The 26,285-nt window shown below is 35.4% G+C and overlaps 2 protein-coding genes across 6 annotated transcripts in view; both read right to left on the bottom strand.

Annotated features, from left to right (window-relative positions):
* The window catches only part of NEBL (nebulette), a 479,586-nt gene that overhangs the window by 21,993 nt on the left and 431,308 nt on the right, over positions 1-26,285 (bottom strand). Inside the window, exons 21-26 of one of the 5 annotated variants that reach the window (XM_016426368.2) lie at positions 25,831-25,923; positions 24,333-24,425; positions 21,537-21,641; positions 20,011-20,182; positions 9,376-9,468; positions 7,788-7,931 (exon numbers count right to left, since the gene is read on the bottom strand). In XM_016426368.2, the coding sequence (XP_016281854.2) occupies positions 7,788-7,931; positions 9,376-9,468; positions 20,011-20,182; positions 21,537-21,641; positions 24,333-24,425; positions 25,831-25,923 (700 nt within the window). The remainder of the gene's footprint in view (positions 1-7,787; positions 7,932-9,375; positions 9,469-20,010; positions 20,183-21,536; positions 21,642-24,332; positions 24,426-25,830; positions 25,924-26,285) is intronic. The other 4 variants (XM_007504892.3, XM_007504893.3, XM_056800135.1 and 1 more) reach the window with 4 other exon arrangements.
* Positions 12,761-17,695, bottom strand: LOC130454644 (uncharacterized). The gene is made up of 2 exons (XM_056800137.1): positions 16,899-17,695; positions 12,761-16,452 (listed from the first exon to the last, which is right to left on the bottom strand). The coding sequence occupies exon 2, from the start codon at positions 15,999-16,001 to the stop codon at positions 14,934-14,936; it is 1,068 nt and encodes a 355-aa protein (XP_056656115.1). The 5' UTR covers positions 16,002-16,452; positions 16,899-17,695; the 3' UTR covers positions 12,761-14,933.

The raw sequence follows: 26,285 nt of genomic DNA, 5'->3' as shown, positions 1-26,285 counted from the left end.
GATTTATAATCTATCAATGCCAGAGCACAGTGCTCTTGGTTCTACTTATGAGCAAGGAAGAAATGAGACAAAAACTAGCACCTGGTGAAGGGGCTACCACTGACACAGAGTTGGAACAGGCAAAGTAGCCCAATTAGATGCCACTTGATTAGGACCCTTCCTTGTGGAGAACCTTGGGATCTTAAATCGTCCAAGCAGTTAAGATCCTCTTCAACCAACTGATCAATCAATAAACATTTTAAGTGCTTCCTATGTGCCAGGCACTGTGCTAACTCTGGGGATACAAAGGGGGACAAAAGATAGTCCTTGTCCTCCAGAAGCCCACCATCTCTTCTAAGATATCTTAGACGTGGGATCTTAGATGATAAGACCTTCACAAAAGAGGAGTTCCAGATGTCAGAGCTAGTCCAAAAGCCAATGTCATTCATTGTAAAGACTGTATTTGACTTGAAAAGTGTTTAAAAGAATTAATTTTGAACCAACCAGGGCAAAGAGGATAAGTTCAGCATTCAACATCAGAGCTTCAAGTTCTTCAATAGTTGATTGTGTTGTGCTTAGCCTGGAAACCAAGGAGAGAAATCTGGTGGAGACTACATAGTCATTCCTACACAGGGAGCAGAGAAGCAAAGAAGAGGATGTTTCCCAAGGCTGGGTCAGCAGGTAGAAGAGCATTCTTCAGGTAAAACAGCAAGGAAAGAGACTATCTGCCAAGTACAAGAGCTTTTAGAACTCAAAGCTTACGGGCTGCTGAGGGAGATCTGAAATAACCTTGTACTATATTTCTTTTCTGTCTTGTGTATAGTTACTTTGTAAATATTTTTGTATGTACATGTCTCCTCCTAGAGAATGTAAACTCCTCAAGAACAAGGATTGTTTGAATTTTGTCTTTTTATCCCTGAACCTTGTATAATAGCTGACACAAAAGAAAAAATAAATAAAGATTTAACTGATTAACTGACAGAGGGCCTGAGACCCCTTGAGTTTTTCAAAGTCAGATCCATTGATTTCAACCTGAAAAACAAAAGCTAACATCTAGCCAAGGCAAAAGGCCAACTTTCTAAGGCAAAGATTTTGTGGAAACAAAAGGATCCTACAAAAAAGAAGGGGAACTGAAAAGGATGAGAACTGACTAAAAAAATTCAATGTCAACTTTCTCACTTGTGCTCATCAATTGGAGAAATTTCCCTATATTGCTTAGGAGCAATCAAGTGAATAGGTAAGATATTGATAAGAAGAGTGGCATCCAATGAAAAAGGATTAGGGGAAGATATAGGTTTATATCCCCTTTCATTCACTAGACTAAATATGAAAGGGGCCCAAATCTAGGGGAAACAGCAATAGCATCTAAAAATTAATATGGTCTTTCTGCCAGCTGCGTACAAGCTCTTCCAGTCAAAAGAAATAAAATCCACAAATCATTGGCATGTGCTACCTCTCCAAAATAAAGATGAGAATAAGGATGATGGTGATGATGATGATGATGACAATGATGGATGACAGCTAAAATTTATGTGGCTCTTTGCAAACCAAATAATTTTATCTCATTCAATATCACATATCATATCTTTTGGACAAAGCTATTTTAAGACTAAAAGTTAGTACATGTAAAAGAAAATCCAGTACTATGAGCATGGTGTAATGTATGGAGTGCTAGACTGGGAGTCAGAAAGAAATGAGTTCAAACCTCTCTTCAGATACCTATTAGTTAAGTGACTAGTTGTGTATCATTTAAATTCTCTATAAATTAACTTATTTATAAAATGAGGGGAAAAGATCTCAGTGGTCTCTGAGGCTCCTTCCTGATGAAATTCTATGATCTTATTTGTGCTTGTAAACTGTAGTATATTAAGCAAATATAATAGTATGTGTAATCAATCCCATCCAGTAGGATATTTTGATATAATTATAGATAGATATAATTTCACTACATTTATACACCTAATTAATCATGTGTGTAGCATATGAGTGCTTGTTATATTATTAGTCAGATATAATGCTAATTACAGAGCATTGGATTTTTTTAATGACATACAGATGACGAATCATACGTAGGGTACAAGTTCTAAAACCAATGTGAGCATGGAGGCAAGAAGCAAAGTGGATGTTATAGTGGAAAGAAAAATATTTCTAGAATCAAAGGACTCAGATGCAACCTGCTTCTAACCTGTAATATATGTATTTATAAAGTTGGACTAGTCTCTAAACCTTCTTGGGCTTCAGGCTCTTCATTTTGGGGAGGGATGAGAGCCTCTAAGGTCTTCCAAATATAAAAGTGTGATCCTCAGTGACTAGGGATGCCATATAGACCTCTAGGAAGTCCTGAGAGGGAGGGATCAAAGTTAGGTCCCCCATAAATCAGGTCAACAAGCATTTGTGAAGAAAGACAATTACAGCCCCAGTTCTCAAGGAGTTCATAGTCTAAGGGAATAGTCAACTTGCAGACAACTGTATTAAGAAAAAGGTAAAAACACTATTAACTGGATATTGTCACAGAAATAAGACACAAACATTAAGGAGTACCCAGAAAGGCTTTTATGTAGAAGGTAAGATTTTGGCTGAGACTCAGGAGCCCAATCACAACAGGCTCTCAGTCTAAAGAAATAGAGAAGTTAGGAAGGGCCTTAGATAAGCACTGGACTAAGGGACCAGGAATAACCCATTACATTATCAGTGAAACCAATCAACAAGAGAATATAGAAGAAAAAATTAAAAGGATGATGGCGTGGCAAGGACCAACCACTGAGGCAAAGTCACAAGACAAAAATGAACCAAAAACCCAGGAAAGATTCTAATCATTGGCACAGAATCCAGATAAGAACCAGCCTAAGCAACTTCAAAACAGGTGCTCCATAATGAGCCAACACCTTGCCTAATATCAGGTACTTTTATATATCTTTTTGTGAAGCCAAAAACAAATCAGCCAAGTTCAATTCCACTGTGGTCTGCTGGTAAGTGGGAGAGCCCGGATGAAAGAAGGGTGCCTGGAAGTGGTAAGATAATTTCCCAAACTAGATGCAACATATCCAGATATACTTAATTACCTGATTTAATAGCTTATCTGGTTGCATTTGTATGTGTTTGGGCTAAAAACATCTTTTGAAAGTTACTTTTTACCTTTAAAAAAACAACATTATTTTTCTTATCTCTTAAAACTCCCATGAAAACCAGGAATACGAAGATGGTTGTAACAAGATCTCTTTCTGGTTTAAGGACTTCTTTAGACACTTAAAAACAGAATACCCAGACTTTGCTTACCCAATTGACCCACCCAAATAGGAAAAAATATTTTTCAGGATATAATTATTTTCAAGTTTTAAGATCAAAACTTTCCTACATATATACATGTGGAAGGCTTTGAACAAATCTGGAAAAATTAATGAAAGACGCATGTGCTCCTCTGAGCAAACAAACTCTTTTCATTAGTATTTTGTTCTTTTTCCAACTTCACATTTAGAATAGAAAACTTATGACACTTCCTGCTACTATTCTCCACAGACCCTTTGGATTTCATCACTATGATTTGGGGCTTTCTTCCCTCGGGGGTTTACAATGCTAATTGGAAGGCTTTAGTTTAGGTCATGCTTGTCACAGACTTGTTGGATAATTAAATAGAAACCGAGTGTGGTTGCATTAATAGAATTTCATTAAGAAAAATTTCAATTTCCACTGCAATTTTTCAGCACCAAGAAAATTTGGTCTTGAATATATCAATTCTTTCATTTTTCATAAATTTGAAGATCGACCTTAAATACAAATACCAAAATGTCATTTCCTTGTGTTAAGAATTTTTCAGTAGCTTTTATGCATCAAGAAATGACAAAGCTGAGATACTTTTACTGTATATCTTGCCATCTGTAATATCATAGAAGGCAGAATCTTTTTTGGAAGTCAGTAAAGAAGCTGATTGGTCAACAATTAGGGAATGCAATTTATTCAAAATGGAGGGTGTGTTTGTGCTTGTGTGTGTGGGGGGGTGGTCTCCTAGCTTGTCCTCCACTGCCCACTGTCACACTGGTTCAGCTCTTAAAAATGTTTCTTGATTGCTTCAAAATCAGATTTTCTTGATTATAAATAGTGACATTTATAGAGCACACTATGTCTTAGCCCATTTGATCCTTAAAGCAATCCTACAATGGTTCCTATATTATAGGATTTGTTTTTCCCACTGCTATTCTAATATATACTGATTCATAATGTTTTGCATCACTCTTGGTAGTTCTTGAGAATGCTACAGAGCCATTAATATTATTCCTTAGTTAACTAAGATATAATAGGGAGCATATTTTGAGGCAAAAAAAAAATTGCAGAGAATGAAGACTGTGCTTGTAAATCTCTATCACTTCCAAATATAAAATTACCTGCCTGACATTCAGACACCTTTGTGAAGGGCCCCCCCTCTACCTTTCCAGTCTTCTTAAACCTTCTACTCTCTACTCTATGTACACAGTGATCCAAAGAGATTGGTCTCTTTACTCTTCCTGGAACAAGAGACTTAAATCTAATTCCTTCCTTCTATGGATTACCACCAACTTGTACTTTATGGATCTTGTTAGTATACAGTTATTCACATGCTGTCCCCCTCATTAGACTCTGTGTCCTGTGAGAGAAGGACAATTTCTCTTTCTTTGGATCCCAAAGCTTAGCAAAGTATCTGACATCACACATTTGTTGTTGTTATTTAGGCATGTCTGATTCTCTGTGAATCCATTTACACTTTTCTTGGAAAAAATATCAATGCCCTGCTCTTCTCCACCTCATTTGGTTAAGTGACTTGCCCAGGGTCACACAACTAGGAGTCATGTGAGATTGGATTTGAATTCATGAAGATGAGTCTTCCTGATTTCAGGCCACTGTGCTACCAAGCTGCCTACCTGGCACATAGTAGGTCCTTATTAAATGTTTATTGACTGATTGATTTTGCAGAAAACTAACTTTAAAGGGACTGATGGAAGGATAGTTTGAATTGTCACAGAAAATAGGAGTTTCTTTGGGCCAACTACATCAGAGAAGAGGTTTTCCCCTCCCTATTTACCCTAACTCCCATTTTTTTTCAAAACTGAAATACTAGAAATGATAAAATATCAACTTTGTAAAGTTTTTCTGTTTCTCATTCCCAGTAATATTGCTACAACCTTCCCTTACCCCACTCCTAAAACCCTCTTACATTGACAAACAGAAGCAAATAAAAGAATGGAAGGTAAATGTAAAATTGCTTTTAACTAAAGAGGGAAAAAACACTGTGTTAGATTTCAAATAGAACTAGGAGTCAAATGCCTCATATAAGCAAGTTGATGAAAAACAAAAATCGAGACATCAAAGAAAGTCTTCAGGGAGGAAACCATTAGGTAGAATTCTACCAAAGAAATAGCATGTCAGATCTAAACATGTTAAGCCAATCTAATGGCAAAAGACAACTAAGATCATTAAAAATAAGAAGATTCCAGAATTTGAAAAAACTGTATGAGGTTTAAATAAATTCTCTTTTATTGTATCAAAGCGATGCAATGGGGCCTAAAATGTAAACCGTTTGGAAATCTAAGACATTAAACGATAGAACTGAGACTAAAAGAGCAGCTCCCAAAGCAACCAAGTCATACTGGAAAATGAAAACATTCCACAATCAAAGCAAGATGGAAAAATATCATAAAAGACATAACTAAAACAATAGAGAAATCCTCTATGTGTGAATGAATGTTCATGAAAGCCAAATGGGAAAGTTCAAACTGAGATACATTTGCATCAAAGACTCAAAAGCAAAGAAGCCTGATGGCTTAACTTTTTATGCTAACAATCAAGATTTCCTCTGTTCTGTAATGGTCCAATAAACCTGAAGCTCATGCCCTTTAATTTAAAAAATAAAATAGATTTCTTTTAGGACCTAAGAAGAGTCTCTTTTGTCTAGAACCAATAAGGGGAAAGGAGAAGATATTTCTAGATATCAAGAAGTAAAGAAAGAAATGCAATTTTTAGAATTATTTTTCTATATTAAAATAAATTTTACCATACAAAATCATAATTTAATATTTATCTATAAAATCATCTCCCAAAAAGAAACAATCATCTCCCAAAAAGAAACAAGGCCATGAAAATTCCTCACTATGTTAGAATCAAATATATCTGAAACTATAGATCCTGCATACCTAGGCTTTTCCTTTCTTCTCTGACCAGCTATGAAGCTTTGTTTTAAAAACTGTCTTCAATTTTCAGTACATGCTCTTAAATAAATATGTTTGATGGGTTGTCCAGAGAAAACCAAAGGATACCAAAACACTGTCATTACCTGAAAGCATCAAGGCTGCAGTGACTTCAATCAACACCTCCTCATCAGAGCCCAGCACAGACATAAGAGATGCTCAGTTTCAAAGCAACCAAAAAGGCAGGGGTTCTGGCTTCCATCCCTGGAGCCTCACCAGCAGAAATTCAAAAGAATTGCTTTCATTTTTAGGTTCCTTTGTTAACTCTGCTTTTATGTCATGAAAACCTCCAAAACAATGGTAAAAGCAAAAACAACAACACCAACAAAAACCAAAACCCAATGATTTTATGGGAAATGATTAGAATTCTTCAAATTACTCTTTAAAAGCAACAAATGAGACTCACAATTTTTTAAAGTCAGAATGCACACATTTGATTATTTCATTAGAGACAGAAAGATGTCTCCATGTCACCAACTTGTTGTGCAAATGTCATAGTTTACTTAAGTAAAATAAATGGAGGAAGATTCCCTGGATACATATGAACATTTGCAGGTACAAAATCTAGTTGGGAGCCTAAGTCATGTGCTCCTGGTATAAAATATCTCACTAGGTTTTTAACTACCTTTTTTATCTAGTTTGATGTCTATTTATTAGAATGGAAATTAAATTAGCAAGGCATCACAAGGGTACAGCTTGGTTGGTGGTGGAGTAATGAATGTGACAGATATGCCATATACAGAAATCCAACAGGAGCAGTCGTAAGTAAGGGCAAAGTAGATGGCTACCCAATAGAACAATTTGAAAAAGAAAAAAGGTGGCTTTGGAAGCCACCAACATCTAAAATGTCTGCCCCGCCATTTGTTCTTATGTCTCATATTCTATACACAGAGATTAATTCTTTTGAATCTCTCTATGTGAAGCATTATTTTTGAGACCCTCCTATTAAAAAGAAGAAAAACCCATTGTACTCCCCAAAATAAATACAATTTCATAAGAGGTGAGGGAAAGAATTAGGTTGTAGAAGAGACTGACAAAGGGAAGGGCAGAAAGGAAGAAATACTTTAACTTACTGTGACTGAAAAAAATCAAAATAGCAATAACTATACTTTTATTTGTGATTACAATTCTTACTTCTCACTGGTTACTTTTTACACCTATTCTCACATCCCTTCCCATATTTAGAAACCGCTCAGTCATTTAAATGTTGTTATGTAGACTTTCTTGTTGAAAATCACAAATAAATTAGGCATCATTTCCTGAACAGTTTTGATATTGCCTTTGTACCTATTTAGTACACACCAATGTTCAACATTCATGTCAGTCATAAAGTCCTGAAACAAATGAACCCAACAAATTTTGAGAGTGATGGCTGTAGGGAAGGCCTTCAGTTCATTAGACCTCTACCTTCAGTAACAACACACAAGTGAAATAAGGAAGGCATGTGCCAAAATGCATGCTGGGGTCAAGTTTCCAAATTCCACAACAGTCAAGAGTTATACACTATTAAGATGTGCAGATGTGTTAACAATAGAGTCATGCATAATTCCAGAAAGCATCTATGAATTATTCTACCGAGGACAGATCTGATACCTTCTTCGTCAGATGGTCTTGTTATCTCACTGCAGAAGGAAAAGCTAGGGTTTGTCTCAGAGATTTCTGACTTGTCATCCCCCAGTCCTACACCCAGGGTACTGGTTGAATGAGATCGATGTCTACTGTAGAGACTTGCCTTTTCTACATTGAAGGGAAAGAATGATTATGTGTATGGTTACACAAGTGAAGAACAGACAGAAATAGACAAAAATAAAAATTCAGCATAAAAAAAAATCTAATACTGGAATTTGGATTCTCAAGTCCTACTTTCTACTCCCAAGAACCAGTGAATTCAGTATCAGAGACAGAACTAAAAGGACTACAGAAGTAAATCACTTTAACGTCTTCATTTTGTACATAAAAAAAAATTGAGGCGGAACATAAAAACTCAGCCATGGTCACATGGGTATTAAGTGGAAGATTCAGGATTTGAACCTAAATCCTCTAACAACAGAGGCAACACTCTTTTCAATGTACTGTCATCTTGCAAATGATTCTAGAATTATTGTCATTATTTGTCTACCTTATTTTATGGTGGCTTTAGGGAAGAAAGAATGTTTTTTTTTTCTTTTTCGCATTAGGGAAACACTGATGACAATCTGAATTTCTCCCAAATAATCAGTGGTAACAAAACACAGTCCCAGATCCACAAAGGTTGTTGCTTCATTCTCTGTCTTTATTTTCTGGAATCTGGCTGCCTGCATTGATAAAATTGACTGCAAGAGGATTTTGATCTATGACTGTTCATATGATCAAAGTCAATAGTCAAATCTAACAAGAAGTATGTATATTCTTGGTCTTAATGATCTACTTTGCTCATTGCATTTTTTGCACTGACTGTCAAACCACCGCAGTCTGAAAGCCTAAAATGCAAAGTGACAATTTCTGAGAAATGTTATCACTATAAACTTGAACTTCCTGTACCTTTAACTTAGAGATGACAGAATAAGTTAAAACTCACATAAAGCTTACCCATAAGCTATTCCTTTTGAGATAATCAAAGGCTGAGGGTAAACTTTCAGGGCAGTTTGAAAATAAAGGTTGTGCTTTTAAATGCTTAAACATTGCATCCTTCTGAATGTGACCAAGAATAAATTCTATTTTATTTTAAGCGATTATCCAGGTAATAAAAGATCTTGATACTATTTCATCTGAAATTCTTACAACAGGATTTTAAAACATTGTTACAGTGTATTTCAAAATCCAAACCTAGTTTATGTCTCAAAAGTTTAGTGAAAATCAAATAACTGCATCTGTGAACCCACAAAGCCTCCTGAAATCATATTTATAAATAAAAAACAGATGAATGCAAACTATATACTCTTTTGACTGAATCTAAGAATAATAGGACACTGTAATCTAGTTTTTAATAAAAGTGCTTTTATCAAGTTTCACTTACATCAATGAGTAAAACCTATCCTCAGGTCATATGTAACTATAAATAATAATTCATTTCAAAATCATGATTTTTAAAAAATCAGTTTTAAAGCACACAGTGGACAAATTGAATCTGAATGTGTATAAAGGGTTTCATTTTCAGGATCAAACCATGCCAAGATGGAAGAACTCAAAATATGAGTAATACCAGAAAGCATATGTAGACTCCTAGACTGAATATTGTCTTCCAATGGATCAATGTCGAAGATGGAACCAGGATCAGTACGCCAAACTTTAAGATCTTTCACCAAAAGAAAGGAATAAAAAATAATCAAGAGAAAAATAAGAATGACTCATAGCAAAGAAAAGCCAACATGAACTCTGTGCTTGATGGTTTTTGTTAGTGATTTAAGTTAGAGTGTTCCTGAGATATTTGTTTGAATTCTTGGAATAAGTTAACAGACATTAATTTTCACAAGTATTTGTTAAGAGAAGTGTGATTGTGTTCTCTGGTTTATCTTTATTAGCTTTTTTTTTTAAGTTGGAGAACAACTGAAGTGCTTTTTGATGTAATCAGTAACTTCATAAAATCTTTATAGCATGGTGCATGTCTACACAAGGCAAGTATTTCCTCATTGTACTGTAGTGTTTGAATGCTGTACTTTTCTCATTATACACTGAATTAGATAACTTATTAAAAGTAGAAAAAACTTTACTGATACATAAGAATTCACTAAGAGATTTTTTGTATGAAAAAATCCTCTCTGCTATACCAGAAGCCAATGTTTTGGGAATGTCCACTTTAATAGATGTTTCATAGAGAACCAACATGCATCCCACTAAGTTCACACATGCATCCCTTCTCCAAATGCTTGAGGCCTTTTGTTTACATGATGCTGTGGGATAAAATGAAATTAAAAAAGAAATTATTTGCTGGTTCTGTTTTGACAGGAAGCAAAGTAAACCCATAGCCATTTTTCAGTGTACTGAAGAGCAATGTGGAAAGAAAAGGATTAGAAAAGTCAGATGATCTAATCATGGTCAAATAGTGTCAGAAATAGGAAATCATCCCTGATTTTCTTGAATACTCCATCATGCTGGCTCTATATAATCAAGGATGTGAACAGTATGGTAAAGGAATACCACTGATTCAACTGGAACCTTCTATCTGTGTGGTAAGAGAATGACCTCAGTTATTCTTGAACCAATAGCTCAATTCTTAAAGCTGTAGAACATGCATCTAAATGTAAGTTGGCATTTTAATTATCAGAAAATTATCAGAAAAAATGAAGAGCTATTTAATAAAGGAATTCCCTCACTAGAAAATGTATTCAGGAAAGGAAGATTTCAGACAATTTGATGTTTTAATATTCAAGTTTTTAAAATTAAATGTCACTGCAATTTTAATTCTGTAAAATAAACATATTCAAGTACTTTTGGATACCCTCTTCTCTTTAACCCAACAGTAAATTCAAGAAATTATGATCTCTTCAATTGGCTTTAAAATAATGCTAAAGCCAGAAGTATCACCTTTGGAAACTTTTCTTCTTCTTACTATATTTAAAAAAAAAAACTTGATTTAAACTAGCAAGAGAAAGGCGGAATGGCATCACTGATACAGTTTCCCTTGGAGTGAAGTAAAATCAAGTTTAAGACCTACCTACCTGTACTACCCACTGACTTGGGTAGCCTGAGAAATTCACTTAACCTTCAAATGCCCCAATGCAACTGTATAATACCATAAGATGGAGAGAAGTTATTGATGTACATAGATAGAGAGAATTTCTTTACTGGTATTTTCTTATGCCAATGAAATAACAGTTCCAAACAAAAAAACAAAAGAAAACAAAACCTTAGCAATAAAAATATAAAAGCCTTAAAAAGTATAATAGTAATATTACTTAAAAAGATGATAGTAATAACTAGGTTTTCTATAATTTATGTGCTACAATCTCAATTGGGGCTTTGCTGAGATCAGACAATATTTTTACATCTCTTTAATTAACTATCCCACTCACCACTATGATTATTCCTTTTTCATTTTCACCCTGCCTCAGAATTCACAGGAATTTCAACCTTCCCCAACCCTCTTAGCTGAGAGTCACACTCCACATTTTTACTAGAAAACTTGAGGACATTTGCCAAGAATTAGTTCTTCTTCCCATCTGATATCATTCATATACCTTCCACTTCTATCTCCTCCTTAATTCCTGTCTCCCATAAAGACCCTTCTCCCTTTTTCTCTTCTCCCATCCAAAGCAAAGCCCTTTACATGCCCCTGTAGTCTCATTTCTTCCCATCTTCTCAAGCAGATTTCTCCCTCTATCATTCTTATTCTCTCACTATTCTTTAATCTCTTCTTCTCTACCAGCTGCTTCCCTACTGCCTATAAACACACCTATATCTTCCTCAGCATAAGAATAAAATAAAACTTCATGATATTATCCATCCCCTGACAGGTATTATTCTGTATCTTTCCTACCTTTTATTGCTAAACTCCTTGAGAAGAAATTCTACCATAAGTAACTCAACTAACTTTCCACTCACTCTCTTTATACTCCAATCTGGCCTCCTTTCTACCTCAACATTTTGTTAAAATTCATCAAACTAAAATCAAAGTTCATCATTTTTAAATACCCAACTATAATAGCCTTTCCTTAATCCTCCACTTTCTTCACCTTTCTGAATCTTTTGACTCTATCACCATCTTATCCTCCATACACTCATCTCTCTAGGTTTCCATGATACTGTTCTCTCCTGGTCCTCCTCCTATTCAACCATTCCTCATTCTCCTTTGTTGCATCTCTGTCCAACCATAGCTCCTAATGATGGCTGACTTACAAGACTCCATCCATAGGCCTCTTATATTCTTCCTCTCTCCTATTCACTTGGTGATCCCATGAGGCTCTGTAGATTTTTCATTGTCATTTCTATGCAGATTATTCTCAGATCTATCTGTCTAGTCCTAATGTCTCTCTGGCATGCAAGTCTCATATCTCCAACTGTCTACTATATGGCTCAAATTTGATGTTGCATAGACATCTTAAAAATCATTGTCTAAAACTAAACTCCCTCAATCCCCCATTCTTCCTGTTTTCTCTTTTACTGCCAGGGGACCACTATCCTAACAATCACCAGGCTCACTGTCTAGGTGTCATCTTCAAGGCCCCACTCTTTCACTCCCCACATCCAATCAATGGTCAAGTCTCATCATTTTCACATGCTCTTCCTTCTTTCCTCTGACAGTGCAATCACTCTGGTGCACTATTGGGGTTACCTACTGGCTGGTCTCCCTGCCTCAGGCATCTTCCCATTCCAGTTCATACTCTGCTCAACTATCAAACTTCCTTAAACAAAAGTCTGAACATGTCACACACTCATGTATTACATCCAGAATCAAATACAAACAATCTTTTGTTTGGATTTTAAAGCCTTTCATAATCTGGTCCTGATATGAGGAATAGCAACCTAGTATTGATCTTGTATTGGTTGGTTATTGGATATTATTGGTAGGCTATCATGTTTCAGTAGTTGGCTGTTGGAGTATGGCTGGACTTGCGGTTGATAAAAAGTCAAGTGGAGACAGATATATAAAAAAAAAACCCTTATTTATTTAAAACTATGAGAAAAAAGAGAAAGTAAAGAAAACTCTTGCAAAACTGCAAATCCAACATTACAATTACAGGAACTCCAAATGAAAATAACAAAATAACCAAAGAACACTTGTTTCCCAATGCTGTTATAGAAAACAAAACTTAATCTAAGTACAATACTTTAAATTTCATCTTACAAAGAGTATAGAAATGAAAAAAATAAAGCTTTTAACTATTCTAATATAAAAATCTCTACCTAAGGATAAAAAAATTCCAAATAATCTTATACTGCTATAGAAAAACCCTCAAAACTGTAACTATTCTACTAAAGGGGGAAAATCCTATCTAAAAACAATTCAAACTCAACTCACACTATGCAAAAAAAAAAAACTTTGCAAGAAACCTATTATAAAAGAATATACATATGTACATAAACTATGTATTACATCATATCTACAGTCTTACTGAAGTCACCTTTTAGGAAGACCATAAAAATCTCCCCTGTAGTGAATAAAAAAAAAAACTCTGTGATGTGGATATAAAATCACTATGAATTAATTATCTTTTTATACTATTATGCATTAAATATTATATGCAATAGCTATTTAGAACTTTTAACATCCCTTTTAACATATGGTATGTTGTGTATTATATTAGTAAGAACTATTCCTAAACCCTAAACTTTTGTACTTTTACCATTTCTATTCTTATACAAACCCCTCTTAATTCAAATCTTTTTTTCCATTGAAATGTACAGTGTAGTGTCTTAAGAAACCCAGGTCTGCAGTCTTCCTCTTCAGTCTCCTTGCAAAAGTTTTGTTGCCAGTTTCTTTTGTTGCTTGTAGCAATGTCTATGCAATGTGTATGCAATGTGTTTTTTTAAACCATGCATTGTCCTTTTGAAGCCTTGTCCATAGCCAGTCTGTTGTCCCTCTTCTGTTGTCCTTGTGTGATCATTGTTGTTGTCTTTGTTGCAGTTGTGCTGATCTTTGTCTCCTTCTGGATCACCCTCTTCTCCTGAAGAAACTTCAGCTATTGTGCCATTCTTCTCCTGATGGTAGCTTTGTCATATGGAAGCGATGTTACCATGCATCTTTTCCAGATCCTTTTAGGCAGTAGGTGTTGTTAACAATATTTAGTGCTTGTGAGTCCAAACTGGATGCTGTGATACTTTCATCAGTGGTACTAGCCACAGCTGCTTACATTCTCTCTAGTGGCTTTTTTATTCATTCTTTATACATTCATTTATTTATACATTCTCTCTAGTGGCTTTTTTATTATTATTTTATTTATTTATTATTTATTTTATTATTTTATGTTATTTATTTTTTATTATTATATTTTTTATTTGGCTATTTTTATAGCCAAACGCTGTAGTCCTTTTCCCAGTGGAGACCCCAGAGCTCTCAGATGGTACTGAATTTCTGTGGTTTCCTTTGCTGAAAACAGGGGTTCCCCCAGACTAGTTTCTCTTTCCCAGTTCAAGCCTATAATTTCTTGCTAACTTCCCCTAGTTCTCAGATCATTGATACAGGGCAATGAAGAGATCATATCATTCTCAGACACAAAGGTATACTTTAAAATGTTGCTATCTTCATATATGGATAAAGGGGAAATTGTTTGACTTTGCTCTAATGGCATCTTTAGTATGGTTTGACTTCAGTGCTTGAGGAATAAAGAGGCAAATAATCCTTCTTATCCTTTTCTGGTCACACTTGTGTTGTTACTTAAGTACGATGAGATATCAGTAATAGTAACTTAAAAATCATAGGTATAGTCTCTCTCCACATACACTGGAGCAATTCTCAGTGCCTGAAAAAACAGTTGATGCACTGGAGGTCTAAGGAAATATCTTAATCTGGGCAGCCAGGAATCTTGGAGTGAGAGACAGGTCCTACATTTTGGCTTGTGAAGATTTTTAAATTAGAGCAAGGGAGACAAGACAGAAGTTGACACAATATGGACAGAGCTGCTTCTAATTAATTGCTTACAAAATGTTGGTTGACTTCGAACTTAATGAGGTATAATCAGGACATGCTTTAAGTTTTGGTTTTACCTCTGGAGGCTATCAGTGAATCTGATCACTACAGTGCTTATTAAATTAAAACAGTGTGGCTAATTGATTGTATTATTTTTACTATATGGTATTCAGGTTTTAAAATCTGTCATAGTCTTAGTCATAGATTTCATAGTCTTCTCCTCTATAAAATCTCCATAAGGAACCTGTGCTCCTTTTTGGGATTCCTGCTTTTGATTGCTTACAATGACAACAACAGAGAGTACTAAGGACAGTTCCATTCTCTTCATAGTTTTGCACTTGGTCTGTCTGAGAGTTGCATTGGAAATATGTATCATTGCATTCATTGTGATAGCGACGTCTCCTATCCTGATAGCTGTACCTATATCCATTTTGGAACCCATTGCCTCTAAATCCTGTATATCCTCTGTTTTGGTTGTAAGATTGGTTGCCCCTATAATAACCTGCATTGTTTCTAAAGCGATTTGGGAAGAAACCACCATTCCGTCTACACATCTGTCCCAAGGATCTACAATCCCTCATAAAATGACCATGCCTTCCACAGAAGTAGCACCTGGGACCTTGGTTGTTAAAATTCCTTTGTGGACCATTAGAGAGTCTTAGTTGCCTATATTCACTGAACAGAGCCACTACGTTGTCATGCTTCTCAGTTTCGTCAAGCTTAAACTTTAGATCTTTAATTTCCTGCCTCAGTTCCTCTATTACATCATTATTTGCCTCTTCCTTCTCATCTTTATCGTTATTAAATATATAAGTTGTAACCCTTGGCAATTCATCCAGTGGCACTTCATAACAGTCTGGATGCTGCTGTTGAAAATGGTGCCTTACTACTTGACAAGAGTTGTTGACAAATTGTCTCCGTGGTTGCTTTATATCCCTGTCTGTGGAGATGTCCAGTGCCAAATATCTCTCTCTCGGTTCAATTACTCTGTCCACAAATGTGGAGGGCGTTTCCCTACTCTCTTTTCTTATTTTCTCAATAATCTGTCCTTGTCCAATAATGATATTTTCCAGATGTTGCATTTTCACATCCTTCTCTTTTTCCTTTTCTTGTTTCTTATGTTGTGTAGGTAGCATATTTAGGATGTACATTATAGAGGTCCTAAGTATAAGCCCTACCAATATTCCACAACCACCTAGTGGAATCCATGTTAATACAACTAGCAATGTCAGGAAAAGGAAGTCCATTATTGTTTGAAGCATTGGTAATTCTCTTTTATATATATCCTGGTATCTTTTTGATAGATATCTGATTAATATTCCTAAAGGCAATATTACTGCTGGTCAAGATAATCTTTCCTTTTCTTTACTCTTGGTAAATGCAGCCTCTGTGTCTCACTGCTGGAATGTCCTGTGACAGTTGGGAGAAGACAGTTCTACAGTGGCCTCTGTGTCTGAAGGGGGAAAACGGTATGTTGTTTCTCCCCTTTTTTAAAATAAGCAGTTGGTTTTAAAATAAAAGGTTGTTATTCTGTTGGACTCATCACTTGATATGAGGAATATCATCCTAATATTGATCTTGTATTAGTTGATTATTGAATATTCCTGGCAGGCTATCAGGTTTCAGTTGTTGGCTGTTGGAGGATATTTGGACTTGCAGTTGATAAAAAATCAACAGGAGAATGATATATAAAAAACCTTCATTTATTTAAAACTATAAGAAAAAAGGGAAAGGAAATGAAGGATGAAAAGAAAGTATGAAATATATTCTTATATTATTTATATATTCCCTAAATCTAATACTCTACCTGGATCCCAAAGCCCAAAACTAAAACTCCGCAAGGAGTCACTTCTGCCTGAAAACCAGGCCTTCTCTAACCTCCTTAATCTATCTAAAATATAATTTCTATCTATATACTCTATACTAATTATAAAATTCTTATAATATGTCTTCAAAGTTCAGTTAAGATTTCTCTGTCTCCCTCAGTCTCCAAAACCCCAGCAGTGTCAGGAAAACAGTCACACAGATTCACAGATTTGAGTTCCCCTTTTCTGCCCCCTACTGAATAGAATCAGGGAAGCAATCAGAATGAGGGAAGCCCACTCAGTGTGCCTTGAATCCCCTTCAGTGAATCTCAACCACCAGATATTATTCCTAACCTGCTCTATCCACAATCCTCCAGGAATAAGAGAGGAAAATGCCAACCAACCACCACTCTTGAGCTTCAAACTCAAAAGTGTGTCCGTTAGAATCCAACTCCTCACCAAAGGCACTTCTGAGAATTCTGTGTCTCTGACCTTTAAAACATTCCATAGACATCTTAAAGTACCCTCCAGAGATCTCAGCTTTACTTGATACAGCCTACTTCGGACTACTTATCTCGTACATTCTCTTCCTTTCTTGCCACTCTTTTTACCCTTATTCCTCTCTGATGGCTCCTGATGCTGCCTTCTTGATGTTCCTTGCTGTTCCTCCATCTCTTTCCTCTGAATATTTTTCCTGGGTCTCCCCTATTGCTACAACTCTCTCTCCTTCCTCATTTCTACATCCTAGATTTCCCTCAAGCCTCAGATAAAGCCCCACCTTCCTCAAGAAGCATTTTCTGATTGCCCTCAACATCATTGCCTTCCCACTGAGATTATCCCCAATCTGTCCTGTAGATATTTGCTTGTACATCACTCTTTGCATGTTTTCCCCCACCCCATGAGACTCTAAACTTCCTGAAAGCAAAGACTATTCTTTTGCTTTTCTACTACTAGCCATAAGCTTAATACCTAGCACAAAGTAGGCAATTAATAAATGTATGTTGAGAACGTGACTGAATAGGTACAAAGGGATACTCCTAACCTATCTCTTTGAGGAGCTGGGAAGTCTACAATTGCTACATTTTGCACATTTTTAGACTTTTTCAATGTATCAATCAGTTGTACCATTTTTCTTCTTTAAAAAAGTTTTTAAATTATGTGTGCTGACTTTTTGGAAGGCAGAAAGGGAAAGATACTTGAAATAAGACTGCTGATGTAAAAAGCAGAAAATATGGTAAAAAGCAGAAAAATTAAAATAAATACATTCTTGCTGACTGATGCCAATTTTGGGACTCCTGCATTTCTCTGTAGAAGGAGTCTGGACTTTTGGCATTAGAAGGTCTACTATTTTGACTTAAAGTTTCAAAGACAAGCTAGGATCTATGAAGGCACAGAACCAAAATCTGAAGCTTTTTCGTGCTGTACTGTCACTTCAACAAATGGAATGCCAGAAACAATAAAAGCTTTCCTCTTTGTCTAATAAAGAATCTCGGTTCCCAATAAGGCCTTTTGCCTTAGTATTAAAAAAAACAAAAACTACCCTTATTAGAGAATAAAGGCTCCAAACAGTATAAAAGGCATAGGTTTATATAGACAGAATAAAAATAAAAGTCCATCCAACTTGTTTTGGGCAAGCAACTTCTAAAAGAAAATAACAGAAAGTTAAAAAGACCTAAATTTATTTGGCCATTTCAATTCAGCTACCATACTTGAAGACTAGTCTTCTTATTTTGGGGAAATTTGTAGTTCATTTGTAGGTAATTTTTATATATTGTAAATAATTCATAGCTTGGTGGTATATGCAGACAGATCTAAAATTTTCTCCTGACTTCAAAGATCTATGATCTCCATTGAATGGGCATTCCCCCTTTCAACACAAATTGAAACCCCACCTACACTTGATTGGGTGGTCTTCGTGAGTTGTTTTAGCCAAGGAAGACATTTTCCTGTGACCAAGCAAGCACGAGACCTCTCCATTCTCAGTCTGGCCTTGCAATTACAGACATAAGTATCTCAAAATCCTTTTTAGCTTTGCAGGTCTTGCCAGATCTTGCACTCTTCTAGCAAAGCCTTCAAAAACATGTGGTCACCTTCATGTAACAATGAGATAGCAAAATAGAACTTGGATAGAATCACTTTTTTCTTCCTTTTTAAAAAAATAATTAGAACTGTGATTACATTGATGTAAAATTCCCAGCAAGGATCATTGTCTACCAATGCAAATGTGTACCTTCTCCATAATTTAAACCTTAAAGATCTTTCTAGAACATTGAGAGATTCAATAACTTGCCCAGGGTCACACAAATGGCATGTGTCAGAGGTGAGATTTGAATCTTGGAATTCCTGACTCCAAAGTTATCTCTCTACCCATCCTGCCATGCTGGCTTTCTAATAGTTATTTCTATCAAGTAATATCATTAAACAGAATAAGAAGAAAAGCTCGGGTGATTGATCTTCTGGCCTTGGCATGCATTATCTTTAAGTCAATGTTGTTATGCAGTCATTTCAGTCATGTCTGACTCTTAGTGACCACATTTGCGGTTTGCCATTTCTTTCTCCAACTCATTCTTCAAACGAGGAAACTGAGGCAAACAGGGTTAAGTGACTTGCCTGTGGTCACACATTTAATAAGTGTCTGAGATCTGATTTGAACTCAAGAATATGAATCTTCCTAACTTCAGAACCAATACTTTATCCACTGCACCACCCAGATGCACTGGTTAAGTCAAAGAAGCCTTCATCATTTTAGTGATAAGAATCTTCTAAGATAGTAAATAATTTTCCTTCATCTTAAAAGCCTCCATGATAAAGACTATCAGCTTTATTTACATACATCTAGAGTACAGCTCTCTTACTCCTTATATATGCAATATTAAAATTGAAATCCACAGTGCTTTTTTAAGAAATGTGTGTAATTATCACCCCTGTAAACAGCTTCTCTGAGGATGCTGCCACTGTAATGTTCTTTCCTAGCGGGAACCCTACACTGAAAATGATTAAAGGGAGCTTTGAGAGAATTCTTCTCCCATTAGAGCAAGGGAAAACTCATGCAGAATATCTTTTCATGGCTTAATTAATACATTAATACATTTATAGCTCTCCAAATAAGATATTTTGAGTATTTTCTGAGTCAATTATCGTTTGCAAGACCAATGTGGACATATCAAAAAGGCATCAAAACTACTCCCAGACAAACTGATTTCTAAAAGGGTTATAAGTTTTCTGAAATTTAAAATTTAAAAACATTTATTTTAAAGAGATTTTTTTCAATGTTTACATGCAAGGAATCCAGAAGAGCATCATCTAGCCTTAAAAATATAGTCTCAGTAGCCTAAACTACTTTAAAAAGGAGCTACTTGGAGCAAACTACCATGTAAAATGCATCCACATCTTGGATGAAAGTGACAGAAGAGTTCAGTGCAGCCGTTTAACCTTGAGTCTCTCCCTCCACAGAAGGTCAGCTTACCCACAATGATTCCAGGCCGCCGATCCATTTCCACAATCTGTGGATGTATACCTTTGTAAGCAGCATCACTGACCACCTGCGTATTCTTCCTCACCCGCTCAGTCACCGGGTCATCCACCACAGGAGTAAAACCTCTGCCCTTCGTCTTCTCAAAGTCTTCATGATATTTTACCTGAATAAAGAGAAGAAAAGCAGATTGTGGGAGCCACATCTCAGCAGAGCCAATAATATACACGGTACTGAATTAGGCCAAAGTGTCATTCTATGTTGTCCAAATATGGTCAGCCTTCTCTAATTATTCCCCAGATTAAACTAATCACATTTTCCACTAGGCTTACACGTGTATCTCTCTGAATGCCTAAATCAATATTCTTCTCTGTTGACTGTTTTTATTATAGCTATAATCCCTTTAACTCTCTTTATAATTGAAGTAGTAATATTGATTTTAAGTGTCTTAATTACTGCAGTAATTATTACTCTAGCTCATGAAAATGACTTTAAAATTACATTTAAACTTATATATTTGTAACTTCAAAATACGTACATATGTACATATATATTGAAACATATTACTGAAAAAAGCATGAATATACTTTTAATGCATATATTTAAACCTATATTTTTGTAACTTCAAAAAAGTATACATAGATGCTTTTATATATATTAACTTTAAAAAAGTAAATACATATGTATAACTTTTGAAATTACAAATATATAGGTATATACATATTTTTGAAATTCTGAATGTAACTCCATAAAGTAATAATAGTACTATATGTACATATTTATAATTTAAGTACCTATATATGTATAAGATATTTAAAACTGCATTTAACTTCAAAAGGCAAATATGTATACATATATTTAAACTTGTATATCCATAATTTCAAAAATGTATTTATTGAAGTTATGAGTGTATAGATTTAATTATATGCCTTTTGAAGTTGAAAATGCAGACATATGTATGTACATATTTAAGTTACAAGTATAGACATATATTTCTGTCATTACTTTCTAAAATATCAATAAAAATAAAATCTGTGAATTAAGGCCCTAGGGCTCAACCATTTTTATTATTATTAGAATCATTCAGTCGTACAGGAAAAAAAATAATAGGGATTCCTAGGGTCACTGAATTCTAAATCTGAACAGTCTTACTATGCCAATAAAACCCAAAACACTTTTTTAAATGCTCTGCAACATGCAAACATGCCAAACACAAACTCAAAACCAAATGGAGGGAAGTCTAGGCAGTTGTCAGTCACACAAGGCATTCAATGAACAGAAGGAAGACAAAATAAAAAGGCACACATCAACTGGTAGAGAAAAAACGCTTTATTGAAACTCTAAGTGTTTCCATTACATTGAAGTGCAGTTAGAAAATTCCCCATAGGGCAAATTGACCAATCCCAACACAAGGGCTTTAATTATCCAGATTAGTGCTGAATTAACATGTCCAGGGTGTGATGCACTGTAATTCCTTAGTATATATTAGTTGTGAGAAGAGTCAGGCAGTTGTGTCCTACCATGGAAATGTTGTTTTGAGTTTCTTTAACATGCCTCAGTCCAGGAGTATCTAAAATCAAACTTGGTCTACCTTTCATCTGTTTCTGATCCTGGGTATACTTAACCTGCAAAGTGATAATAATCAGGACAAACTTAGGATAAAATACAATCGAAATTAAAACACACACAAGTCTACATTTTCTTTTCTTTTGAAATGCAAATGACATACAACACACTTAAAAGTATTTGCTAGGAGAAGGCAGCTAGCTGGCTCAGTAGATTAAGAGCCAGACCTAGAGAAAGAAGGTCCTGGGTTCAAATGTGACCTCAGACACTTGCTAGCTGTATTTATCAGAACAAGTCACTTAACTCCCATTGCTTAGCCTTTGCCACTCTTTTCCCTTAGAATAAATATTTCCTTAAGGATTGGCTCAAGAAATTATTAATCACCTATTGTCAAAGAACCTTTTTTTTAAGATTAACAATTTCTAGAGTCTGCTTTCAAAAGACTATCTAAAGTGACTTTGTGTATGTACACACACACACACACACACACACATACTGAACACTGATCTGGAATTGTTTCTCCTAAAGAGACAGCTAGGTGAATGAATAAAGCCATCTATTTTATCTACTCCCTGGGTCTTGGTTTAGACTGATAAAGGAAAGTCAAACCAAAAGGGTATCAGATTTGTTTTTCCTGGTGCCCTCTAGAGCACAAATGATGGATGTTCACAGAGTAGCCCCTTAGCTGTAATCCCTTCCCTCTTTTCTCCTCACTTCCTGAGAATAAGAAAAAAATGGAAGGACAATTCTAAAATATAGCTGCATGATACAATCATTTGTACTTCCTCACAACTGGACACCATTTTTAGACTCCCTTAACAGTAGAGGTAATCTTCAGGCTCTAAAATCTTAAAATTGCCTTAAAAGATGAATCTCCAGATGCAGAAATGTTCAGGATGTGCCAGGGACAGCTTATGTATTCTTAGCACTTAAAATTGGAAGCCATCATTTATCAGGCTGATTATTTGTAGGATTAGATAGTCAATTATTGCAGTCCTGAAGGCATATGTATAATTCAAAATTGAAGCATGAGCTTCACCTGAAAAAAAATTCTGTTCAAACAAAACATCTCTATACACATACCATGTCACAACCAACTAATGCAATCCTATTTTCAATACCTTTAAAAATGGCTTTTTGCTTGGGAGTTCTGGCTCCTGGCCAGACTAATTGATTATTCTGCTTTGTGTAGATGGTGTAACAATATATGTTCATATTAAGATGTAAGATTGAATTGTTTAGACATCTTTGTTAAAAATAACATCCTTGAACATTTTAATATATTAAAAGGCATACCATTTTACCAGGCCAAACATGCAACTATGCCCTGTAGCCCCAATAGAATATCATTCATTTGGGTACTAGCCAGGGGAAAGTTCCCCACTAGCAAAAATTTTTGTCCATGGCAGATGCTCTGCACCTAGGACAAGGATGAACTTGAATTCAAATGCCTATCTATACTATTATTACTGGGTGTGTGTTTGTGGGTGTGTGTATGTGTGTGTGTGTGTGTTTGGGAAATAAGAGTGAATTCAGTAATATTTCTTATTCCTTGTTTAGAATAGAAACTCATTAGTAACTGTAATGCAGTTCATAACATTAGAGATTTATCCAAAGTGCTGATTTGTTAAATGATCACATAGCCAGGATGGCATAACTAGTATGGGTCAGAACCAGAATTTGAATTGGAGTCCTGCTAGCTTAAGTGCCTGGCTCACTATATGCTTCTCCACAGAGCCTCTCATCAGGGTTGTGTCTGTAGAAATGTTTCATAGCTGTACAGAGACAGTGAGGGCTACTAGGTGCTTCTGTTTTCAGGTGATGCTGATTACATCGTCTCAGAGTATTCCAGAGCATCCTAAATGATACCCTTGATCTTTCAAAAGAGAATCTGTAAACACATGACTGAGTAAAGCGAACTTATGTGTGTGTCTCAATCTCAGACTCTCTCTGCCCGTCTCTTTATTTCTTGGTATCTCTCTGTTTCTATGTCTCTGTGTCTGTCTTACTCCCTCTCCAAATGTCTGTCTCTCTCTGTCTGTCTGTCTCTGTCTCTCTGTCTATCTGTCTCTGTCTCTGTCTCTCTCTCTCTTTCTTCTCTCTCTCCCACACATACTCTTTCTCTTTTCACCTATACACTCATCTTCTTCTCCTACATATGCACATACATGTACTCTCTCACACATCAACACACTTGTAAATACATTCTACATTGTATCTTTTTTGCTGTATTTATATTTGCCTTCTATGTATGTATATTGTATCTATGATACATAAAATAAGAATCAAGGAGATATATTCAAAGGTCTCATATTTTAGTTCAACAAATTGACTAAGATCTCACAGTTATAATCTCATCTACTTTATGTGTTTGAACCATGATGCCATTGCTTGACCTTTTGATTATTTCTTCTTGATACATATATCTATATGTAGAGAAATATAGTATGTACACAAAGAAACATATGCAGGTATCCCACCTGTGTACTCTTAGACTGAACTCTGAAGGAATGGATTACAAATCTCATTTGGAGATTCTTCAATTATCTAAGTTTCTATCAATCTGTATAGACATATATACAGAGGTACATAATCCAAAACTCTTTAAACAACACAGTCTTATAAATCAAAAATTATGAAAAATAAGGAGTAAGAAAATGTTACTTAATCTTAGCTCTAAATCTGTGCTTACATCTAGGAAGACAGAAACATTAAGGTAATAAAAAAAAAGATTTCAAAGCATCACTTGCCGAGCTTATATTTTCTTGATTCTTCTTGACTCTCTCCATCTCTGGAGTGACACTTATGGCAGTAGCTCTGCCTAATTGTCCCTTATAATGAACCTATTATTGTATAGAACAAAAAAGAAGGTTTTGAACATTAATTGAACCAATCCATGATCAAAGAGTATTATTTGCTTTCATAGACAACTAAGGAAGGAAAAGTTAAAATAGGGAAGCAGCTGGTTGAGGCAGACACATACTCTTAGTCAGAGTCATAAATCATCATCTATTTGAATTATTCATTCCCACAGCAGTCTTTATAAGATGCCCATATGTATGTGAAGGCACTCCTCCTGTGCGCATGTCATGGCTAAGCTAAAAAACATCCATATTTAATCACTAGAGGCTTTATTCCATAAGAATGTTCATATAACCACTTTCCCTGAATGACAATTAAAGATACTTTTTGAGGTTAACACTATAACAGCCCTATTTTGTAGTGAATCATAAGTAATTAACTTCAGAGGATGAACTTTGAAAAAAGTATGATTTTAAAAGAGCCCTTGCCCTGCATCATTCATAAAAGACAAGAGACTTTTTGAATACTTATAGCTATTCAGTTTTTCATCATCACTCCCTCTACTCCTTATTGAGAGGAAATGGGGGAAGTGGTATAAATCAATATAGGTTATAAAAAGAACCTCTTTTTATAACTTTAGCTGTTAAAAAGTATTTACTGATATGATTTTTAAAAATAATTTTCCAAATGATTTTCAAAGAATAAAAGATTCTTGGGAAGATAATACATATCAAAATCTATGGATCAGGAGAAGTTAGTAGATATCAGTGATTTCAAATGGAATTTAAGAGTATCGGGTATATTCATGATTTATGTAAATTAAAGGGCATTAAAGGGGAAAATTTTTTAGCAATTATAGAGTCCCTGTACTATCTTCTCTCCTAAACAAAGCTACTCTCCTTCACCCATGCATAAGACTTGTGAGTCTCTATCTAGTGTCCTGAGTCAAAGAGACTAAAATAGCTACATAATGGTGGTCCTTATGAAAGAAAGGATGCTTATAAGTAGATTGCTTAGGCAAGAGAGGGGCAAGCTGGAGATCTGAGATTAGGAAAACATGGAAAAAGAAAGTTCTATGGTGGCAGTGGTGATAGCTCTTTGAGAAAGTGGTCAAACTTGGGTTGAGGTTGGGAGGGCAAGGAGGGAAGAGAATTAATATTAGTAGACATAAAGGCAAGGTCTAGGCATAGTCAAGCATCCAATGATAAAACCATGCATCAACCAGAGCAATGCAGAAACATAGCTCCCTTCTGTTGTTATGTTTTTATGGCCATTTTCTCCAACTACACCTTTGGCAGAGCACATGAATCAACTGAATGCAGATTACCACCTTCCTGTTATATGACCCCAGTAAACCCAATTCTTTCACTTAAATAAAAAACATGAGAGACAGCTGATAGAGGGGGTGGGAGGTGCTGGGGAGGAACATTTCTAGGAAGATCACACATTGCTGATGTTCTTCTGGTTTTCTTTAACTCTCTTCAACTCTGGTGGGTCAGAAATGGGGGTGGCACATTGGATTTCTCTTCTGTATTTCACCTATGTGGTGGATAAGGTATCAATGTTAGTAAATGTCTGAGAAATCATCAATTGTGATCATTGATACTAGCATCTTCAGCCACAACAAAGCATACAGATACAACATGCCTATAGTGACTATATGTCTATTTCGATGCATGTCTACATAATATATAACAATAATAGGTAGCACTCACATATGCCTTAAGGTGTGCAAACTGCTTTAAAGACATATAACTCGTGAGCTCTTCATAAAAATTCTGGGAAACAGGTGCTATTGTTATCCCTCATCTTACAGATGAGGAGACTGAGGCTAAAAAAATTTAAGGACTTAATCTAAAACACCTATTAAGTATTTGAGGCAGATTTGATCAGGTACTTTT

This window comes from Monodelphis domestica, chromosome 5 (assembly GCF_027887165.1).
Source record: "Monodelphis domestica isolate mMonDom1 chromosome 5, mMonDom1.pri, whole genome shotgun sequence".
Lineage (NCBI taxonomy): Eukaryota > Metazoa > Chordata > Mammalia > Didelphimorphia > Didelphidae > Monodelphis > Monodelphis domestica.
This window is presented reverse-complemented; position numbering and strand designations above follow the sequence as displayed.